This window comes from Talpa europaea, assembly GCF_964194135.1.
Source record: "Talpa europaea genome assembly, chromosome: X".
NCBI classification, from domain to species: domain Eukaryota; kingdom Metazoa; phylum Chordata; class Mammalia; order Eulipotyphla; family Talpidae; genus Talpa; species Talpa europaea.
Window position 1 is genome coordinate 33,144,791 of NC_140081.1, and position 9,322 is coordinate 33,154,112.

General features: G+C 45.1%; 1 protein-coding gene across 1 annotated transcript in view; it reads left to right on the forward strand.

Moving 5' to 3' along the window:
* Positions 1–8,987, forward strand: part of CCNB3 (cyclin B3) — a gene marked incomplete at both ends in the record, with an annotated part of 49,056 nt that extends 40,069 nt beyond the window's left edge. The window contains 5 exons of the mRNA XM_084258913.1: positions 1,127–1,264; positions 4,282–4,437; positions 5,469–5,618; positions 8,563–8,693; positions 8,915–8,987. Coding sequence (XP_084115039.1) covers positions 1,127–1,264; positions 4,282–4,437; positions 5,469–5,618; positions 8,563–8,693; positions 8,915–8,987 — 648 coding nt within the window. The remainder of the gene's footprint in view (positions 1–1,126; positions 1,265–4,281; positions 4,438–5,468; positions 5,619–8,562; positions 8,694–8,914) is intronic.
* Positions 8,988–9,322: the final 335 nt, after the last annotated feature.

Sequence of the window (9,322 nt, forward strand, 5' to 3'; positions counted from 1 at the left end):
GTCTGCTGCACCATGTGGGTTGCTCTCTGGCCTGCTGGGGATCGAACTTGTGCTGCAGAGGTTGCGGATCGCTTCACAGGTTGCGTCTTAACCCCTTGCTCCACCAGGGAGGCCCAAGTATGGGTTATATTCTCATTGAATCACAATAACCTAAGAGGTGGTGAGGAAGAAACATCGCTAAAGATTGGGTAGGACCACTGTGGGAGGGAGTGCAAATTGTGCCTGTAACATGGCCTTCTGCTAAGGCGAAAGTGAGCAATGGAATTCTGCCATATTCTGTTTGCCATGCTGTGCATTCTGGCCATGGCACTACTATGCCCTGAGGCAGGGACATCTTTTGCTAATTCATGCAAAGGTATTGCCAACTTGATAGATGTGTGCCTGCAGGGCTGCATTCATCCAAACAAGGCACTTCTTTTCTAAGTTGATAAACATGTCATGTGGGCCAGCACTAGCTGGGACTGGGGCTATAGTAGTTTTTTTGAGTTGTTGAAGGCAAGACAAGGAAAATAGGAGAAAGAAGGGGGGAAGGGGGCCGGTTATACTATTAATGCTCTAATCTCATTCTGGTTTATCTAGCTCAGCTTCTTTCCAAATGGTGCTGTTGGTACTTGTTTCCAATCCATAGATTCGAATAGCATATGCAGTTGAGAGGATAAACTAGTAAATAAGTAAACTAATAAACAAGTCTCTGTATTTCAGAGCTAAATAAACCTGATCTCCTTGGGGGTGTATTATATAAGATAGTAGAAAGTGGAAACAAGAAATGTAAGTATTGAAGATCAAGGGGAGAGGGTGTATTCACTCAATCTCTCTCTCTCTCTCTCTCTCTCTCTCTCTCTCTCTCTCTCTCTCTCTCTCTCTCTCTCTCTCTCTCTTTCCTCAATCTGATTTTTTAAGACTGGCCACCTACCTAAGTGTTGTAGGGACAGATAATGTCAGGGTCCTCAAAGCCAGGAGATATAGGCAAGACCTAGTTGAAGTAGTTCTCACATTCCTAGCAGTCTCAACCAGCCAGGTCTGGTAGTTCCACTGTCCTCAATGCTGTATACCAGATAGCTCCATCTATCTGGATGTGGCTTTGTACCTGGACAGATTCCTGCCCTGCGTGTGTATTTATCCCCAGATGACCTTCGAAGTGAGTCATGAGACCCTATACTTGGCAGTGAAGCTGGTGGATCACTATCTTATGGGGGCAATATGCAGGAAGGAAAAGCTACAACTCCTTGGTTCCACTGCTTTTCTGATTGCAGCGAAATTTGAGGTAAGTCTGAATTCACAGGACCTGGACACAACCAATCAGGTTTCTATCCAAGCCAGAAATATATATTTGTGTGTGTGTGTGTCTATAATATGTATGTATATATTATATACATGCACACACATCTATGTTTGGATATAGTGTACCTGTGTGTGTGTATGATTACATACATAAATACACACAAATAATTTTTCCGATCAATTTTTTGTTTGACCATCAGGGACCTCGTGTTGCGTGTCAGTGTTGTGTATTTGTTTCCTAGCGTCAGCAGGTTTTTCCATTTCCTCTTTGAAGATGTATGTATCTGAGCATGTGTCAAATCTAACGGGTCATTCTTTTTAATGCTTCATGATTCTCTATTCCCCTCCCCTGTTCTTCTTCCACCAACTCCATTTTCATCTAGTGGAGTGTTGAACTGAATTTATAAGAAAGTATTTCCAAATCTGGGTGCTGGAGTCATTGAAGGGAACATGTCCCAGTCTAGATGGTATGGTAGTGAGTCTAAGGGAAATCGTTATTTTTGAAGTAACAGTAGAAAAGTGAGGCCTTTCTTCATAATTCCTCTTATTTTTCTGATTCTTCTCTCTTCCTTAGATGTTAACTGATCTTGTTCAGTTCTCATGTCACCTTCAGATAGGCCAGGGCTTAGGAGGCACCTTCTACTGAGTTCAGGGTGGGTTTCTTTTCTCTTCCCCCTCTTTCCCATTCCTCCCTCCCTTTACTTACTCCTCCTGAAATAAGCAACTGTTCCTCCACACCTTGGGGTCTGGTCATATGCTGATCTTTCTGTCTTGCACGTTTTCTTTTAAAAAAGGTGTATTTGTTTTAATTGAGGTAATGTTGAAACAGTGACTTTCTTTTAGTTTTCCCTCACTAGCTCTTTTCACAGCTCTATTCCTAGTTCTCTTCCTCCCTCCCTGCTTCTGCCTTCACTTGTCCCTTCCTAACCCCTTCATTTGATCACGTGATGCACCCACTCTCCCTCCTTCACCCGTTACTCCTCACTTTAGTCTGTATCTCCTTCCCTAACTCCAGGCCTTCCTCCTTTGCTCCTTACTTACCATCCCCCCTTTCTCACTCTTGCTGGCTTCACTTCCGCCAGCCCCTTCAGTTTCCATTCTTTACTTCTGCCCTCACCTTATTTCCCCCATGCTTCACCCCTGTCCCCACTCTGTCCACTGCTGCCCTCACTTTACTACTGCCCATGTAGCTCCCTTCCTTCTCTTGGGCCTTCTCGAAACTCCTATGTCTCTACTTTGCCCCCTTCCCTCACTCTTTACCCCCTTTGTTCCTTCCTTTGCTCACTCCCTCCCCTCCCCACTTGCTCCCTCCTTTCTACCCTGTTTCCTCCCTCCTGGGCTGACTAACTTCCTGCCTTCTGGGCTCTCACCCTCCCTCCCAGCTGCCTCCCTCACTCTCTTCTACCCTTACCCATTCCTCCAACACTCTGTGCCTCCCCACCTGCCACCCTCACTCCCTGTCCCTTCCACCCAGCTCCCGGTTCTTTCCCTCCCTTATTTCTTCCTTTCCTTGCTCCCTACTTCCCCCCACATCCCCTCTATCCCATTCTTTCCCTCTTGGCCTTGCTGGTTCCTTCCCACCCACTCTTGCTTGTTTTCTTCCATCTTCCTTCCCTCTCTCTCTCCCTCAGTCTATCTTTCCCTCCTTACTCTACTCCCTCACTCCTTTCTTCCCTTGTTCTCTGGCCTCCTTCTCTCTTTTCTCTCTCCCTTCCCACTCCTTTGCTCCTTCCCTGGCAATTTCCCTCTCTGGCTTCCTTACTTCCCTGATCACTCACTGCCTGGTTCCCTTGCTCCCCCTTCCTTGCTTTTCTTCTTTTCCCTCTCCCCATCTTTGTGGCTTGGGCAAATATTTTATGCCTCAGCTTCTGGGGAGGAAGGGTTGAAAAGCAGCTGGGATGTCCCTGGCTAACAGAGAGCAAGAGGGGGGAGGCAGGAGGGAGGGATCCTTCTTAACACATCTTGGAGTCAGGTGCACCCCTATTCTGATTATCAGGACAAAGGGCTCCCACTAAAGTTTTTAGAGAAGGGATGTTTTCCTCTTACAGGATTGAGAATTATAGACAGACTTTTACAAGGGAGGTATGGAGATGGTGTAAGAAGAGAAGAAAGGAAGGAGCCACTGGTGAGTAGAGCAGTGGAAGGGAGAGTTGCTTGCCCTGCTTTTATCACTAGGTTGTTGTAGGAACTAAAACAAATCCTTTCCTCCTCTGGGCCTTAATTCCCTTGTTTGCAAAATTGGAGAGTTGGTTCAGTCTGTGATCTGGAGATAGAGAAGATATGGTAAGAATCTGGGGTGGGCAGTTAGCTATAGTTTGGGAAAAGATTTAGGAGTTTTCCTGCCTCTTAGTCATCGCTCCGAAACCAGAGCTCAACTTGCAGAGGGTGGAAGATGAGCAGGTGCTTCGGGATTGGGCTTCTTCTCACCCTTGGCCTGGCCTGGATCATGCCAGTGTAGCTCCCATGCATGTCCTCCCAGCCCTGTAGTCCTTAGTCTCTGTTTCAGCTCTCTCTGTGTCTGACTTTCTCTCACTGTCCAGTACCCTGGTGGCATCCTACTCCTTCTAAATACTGTTGCTCATTTCTTAGACTAGGACACAAAGTACAGGTTTATTTGCCATCTCTGTCTCCCCCTTTCTGTGACTTCCTTCCCTCACTTCCCCCACAATAGGCCTTTCTTAGATTTCCCTTTCCTGGATCTTGAGATCTCTGTCCCCCCTCTGTGTGCCATATTATGCCTCTTCCAATGCCTCGGGAATCTACCCCAAGAGGCCCTTATTCTCTCTCTGGTGATACGGTTTTGGGCAGATCTTGCCTGTCTGTGATTTTGTTTTTTGGTAGACCACTCAAACCAGCCAGAAACTGGCTTTTAGAACTACCTGAAGGTTTGTGCCAGGGAATGTCATTGCCTCCATCACCCTTCTCTCCATCTGCCTTTCATCCCTGGGCAAGAGGAGTGTGCTGTCTGTGGCTGTGACTGCCTCTCCTCTGTATCTGCAGGAGCCCATCCCCCCTTGTTTGGATGACTTCCTGTACATCTGCAATGATATTTATCAGCGAGACGAGATGCTGTCCATGGAAATGAGGATCCTGAAAGCCCTCAATTTTGATATCAATATTCCTACCGCCTATCATTTTCTGCGCAGATATGCCAGGGTAAGAGGGAGGAGGTTCATTGTCATGCTCCCACTGCTGGGGTAATCCTCTCAACCCAACCCCCAGAGTGGCTGCCGAAGTGGTAGGAGAGGGAAAGGTACAACTAATGGCAGAGCAATTTTCTTTTTCTTTTCTTTTTTAAATTAATTATTTTTTAGAGGCATGTTTTATTTATTTATTTGTTTGTTTCTTTGTTTATACAAGCACTGGGTACAGTCAGAAGCGCGGGAGGGTGAGAGAATTCACCAGAGCCAGAGCAGGGAGCAGAGCAGGCAGAAGGACCGAAGTACACTGCTGAGGGGAGCAGCGGGCGGCAGGAGAGGTCTGCGCGCCATGTGGGACCCTCCTCCGGTGGCCGGGGATCAGCCGGGATCGAACCTGCGCAAAGATTGACAATCTTTATGAAGTGGGTGGTTGGGGAGAAAATTGCATATTTTCATGATGTGCCTATGAAGTTTTGAGGTAAGAGCAGAGGGGAAGAAGATTATTTGATCAGGACAGGGCCCCTGGGAAGTTTGGACAAGATGCTGGCAAAGTTACCTTCATTCGCATATTGGCTAACGGGGAGGTCGTTTTGTAATTATTATAATCTACAGGTGTGTGTTGTATACTGTTCTGTATGTGTGTATAGGTTATAATTTTTAATAAATAGAAAATGATTGAAACAAGAAAGGGAAGGAGTACTTTTACAGCATGAAACACCTCCTTGGCAGAACCAGTGCCAAGTTACAGCTGGAGGACTTGGACTCTTCAAAGGGTGACTCCTAAAGAAAGGGGAGGTGGGAAGGCACCACATGCACACTTGATTATTTGGTTAAAAGCCCTAATGGTGGCAAAGCCCACAGCCATATCAGGATCCTGCTTGTGCTGTGGGCCAGGGTCCTTAGTGTGATTCATGGTAGTGGAAGGGATACAATTCTCAGGCAGATGATTTAGATGTGAGGTGAGATAACTGGAGAGAGTGAATTCAGGGAGTCTTACCTGGTGCTGATTTTCTGAATTGATCACTGAGCCCTTCTTTCTGCCTTTAGTGTGTTCATGCTAGCATGCAGACACTGACCTTGGCCCGCTTCATCTGCGAGATGACCCTGCAGGAATATGACTATGTCCAGGAAAGGGCTTCCAGGCTCGCTGCTGGCTGCCTCTTTCTGGCTCTCCACATGAGGAAGCTTGGAAAATGGGTAAACATTTGCTGGGGGCAAGCATGAAGGATTCAGAAGCACAGGGTGGCTCGGGAGGAAGGTATAAATTAAGGCTGTGGGACACTTGGTAACAAAACCCACTGTGTACCCACACTTAGGAGTGCTTTGACATCCCGTCACCTTAGGGGCTTGACTGCTTAGTAGATTTCTGCAGCAATGGTTTTGAAGTATTTTCTTTCATTAGTCTCAGTACTTTTCTCAGTTTCTTTTCTTAGTCTCAGTACTCTTTGTTCCAAAGAAAGCTTATCTGAAAGCCCAATACTGCAAAATAGACTAATATGGGGTTATTCCCGTGAGTGGTCCTCTTCTTACCTGATTCCATTCCACCCCTGCCCCTTGCAGCCCCCTCAGCAAGTTTGCACCTCCCTCATGTCCCCCAGGAGTTCATTGGTATGGGTTTTGAAATGTACTGACCCAGACAGAGTAGTGAAAGCAAATGTCCATGTGTATAAGGGAGACCAGAGCTAAACCATAGTGCCCTTCTCTGAAGAGGAAGGCCCCTAGAACTTCCTTCCTGTATACAAATAAAACTCATATTTGATGCTCTCTTGGTTTTATGGGAAAAGGTACTATAAGCTTTAGAGAACTATAATTTTTACTGATGTGTAATATGCAATCTGAATAGTCCTAAGCCCCTACAACCTGGAGCGCCTAGAGGCACTACTGATGAGAAAATCCTTGTGTGCTAAAAACGAACATTGTAAACAGCTGTGTGAACTTCACAAGTCATGAAATTTCTTGGGACAGCATTTAATAAATGGGAGTGACAATGATCAAAGAATGAATAATAATGACTTGTATTTATGAGTGCTTACACAGTGATCTAAGCAATTTGTGTTAATTCATGTAATCTTCACAATAATCCCATGAGGCCAGTACTATTATCCCTATTTTATAACTAAGAAACTATTTCCCATATTTACACAGCTAATGAGCTGCAGGGCAAGGCTTTGGGAACTAAGAACGGTGTCCTCAGAATATACCTACCGTGTAATCAGAACAGATGAAGCCATAGCTGTGGAGCCAGGCCCAGGGAGGCCCCATGCTGAGCCAGGTTTTGACCTTTGGATCATGGGAAAGTCTGCTGGGTCCTCAGGTGGACAAGAGAGTAACTCAGGGCAGCAAACTGCTTGTCAACCAGTATAGAAATATGTCAGTGCATTGTCTGGGTATGCCAGTGAGTGTTCATTAAATGCCAGCTCTGACCTGGACTCAGGTAGTCCGGCTCCATAGTCCTCTGTGTTACTGCCTCTGCAGATAAGAAAGGCTGCACAGAGGTTACTTTTGTGATGGGTCTTGAAAGATGAGTAGGAATCTGTGAGAGGAGACATTCTAGGTAGAGGGAAAATAATTGAAAAGTCATGAGGAAATAAGGAAAATGTGATGTATTTGGGCAGAACAGGATATTTCCTATGGCTGGAGCAGAAGATAGGTTAGTAGAGAATGGTCAGAGATGAGATGAGATGGTAGAGTTTGTTCAGATTGTGAGAGAGCTTTGGTGTTATGCAGAGACCCACCTTATACTAAGACGTACATTTTTTAAGACAGGGAGTGACATGCCCCTATTTGTGTGTTTTAGAAACAGTACTGGTGTAGCAAAATAGAAGGTATATTAGATAAGAGAACATAAAATCGGAACACTAGCAAGTAGATTTTCATAATAGTGAAGGTGAAACATTGCGTTAAAGCAATGTAGTGACAACTGGGCTGTTAATTTTATATGATACACCCATGTAGTTTGTCACCACACATGCTGCACTCCTGCCTCAGCATGCCGATGACTGCCCTTCATGGCAGTGGTTTCCAAACAGTGTTCAGTGGCACCCTGGGATTCTTGAGGAAGAATCTCATGGGTCTTGTGACAGGTAAAGTGATACATATTGGTGGACTTCTTAGGCCCCACTCCCACTTCAGGTAAGATATTTGGCCTTCCAGATAAGATATTTGAAAAAGAGTTCAGGGAAAATAATTAGGACCTTTTTAGAAAACCCCTGCCTTATAGACTAAACCTTCCTTTCTCTGCCTGTGGAGCTCCCACTTGACTTTCAGCACCCATGGCAGAGGTGCACTCTGTGATGCTTTCTGTGACGCCGGTCAAAGTTCATCAGTCCTGCTGCTCTCTTCCTCCAGTGTTCCATGCTCACCTCCATCATAGCATTTCCCACACATGTTGTAATTCTCTGTGTGCTTGCCTGACTCCCTCCTACGCTCTCTTTCAAGGGCAGGAACTTTAGTCATCTTTGTATTGCCAGCATCCTGCAAAGGGCTTGGTAACATTAATTCTAGCCAGCATTGTTTGGGCACCTACTACATGCGAGACCCTGTTCTCTGTGCTTTTACGTATTAACTCATTTAATCCTATGATGTAATTACTATGTTGTTTCCCATTTGGCAGATTGGGAAGCTGAGGCACCAAGAGGTTAAATAACTGGTGCAGGGCCATGCTGATAGTGGAGCTGGAGTTTAGGCCCAAACTGTTTGCGTGCAGTACCTTTGATCTTAAACATTCTCATATATTCATTCTGCCACATGGTAGGCATCCTTAAAGTTGAAGGAGAAAATGAACGCATGGATTGATAGCTGTTAGAGCAAGAGAGGAAGAACAGCCTTAAGTTCCTTAAGTTGGCTGTTGAGACCTCAAGTTTATTCTGAGCTTTGCCTGGCTCTTAACCCAAGAATGAGGACATTCCTGTTCCTTGGATTTTTTTTGGTGTGTTTCAGATTACATTACTACCTACTGCCAGGGCTAAGGTCCATCTAATGCATATGGATATGGAGCCTAGAACTAGTTTGCAGCTGGAACCTAGTATTCTAAGTAGTACCCTATTATTGGTCAATGTCTGTGCCATATGAGTCTTTGAAATACTTAACTATCTTCCCTGATTCCTGTCATGAAAGTCACTGTTCATGTTGCTTCTTCCAGGTCCCTATCCTGGAGTATTACAGCGGCTACAAGACCTCTGATCTTCGCCTGTTAGTCAGGCACCTGAACATCCTGTTGACTTGGCGTTGTGGGAGTAGACTCAATACTGTGCGTACCAAGTATTCTCACCAGTGAGTATTGAACTCCAATTGAAGTTGGGTATATGCTTGTGGGGAGGCCAAGACTAGCCTCATGTAAGGGAAAAGAAAGATTCAGGTATCTTTCACCTTACTTTTTGCTCCAGACTCAAGGTAAGATAAGGAATCAAGGGTTTTATGTCTCAGTTATTCAATGAAGTCTGCTTGCTGGCTTGCCTTAATTTATACTAAGCAGACCACTGTTCCTTTTGCAGGGTCTTCTTTGAAGTCACCAAAATCCCTCCACTGGACATATTGAAGCTAGAGGAGATTATGAACAACGGCTGATTTTGAGGCGAGGGGCTTGGCACTCTGGCAGCAACCACGAGAGAGAGGCAGGAGGGCAGTAGATAGGTTCTATTTATTCTGTACTTGTATTTGTCTTTTGGTCATTTTTCTTCAGTTATACTCTGTTTGTTTGTCTTTTCCAAAATTGATGTTGTAAATATTTAAGTTTTTATGAAAGAGAAGAAATTATTATGTTTGGAAAATTAATAAAACATTAATGGTTGTTGTTAAAATGGCTGCCCTCCCTTCTTACTGCTCAGGAACCGAACACACACATAGCCCGAAGATCTTTTTTTCCTGCCTTGTAGAAGCTGTGCCTCAGGTCTATCTTGTCT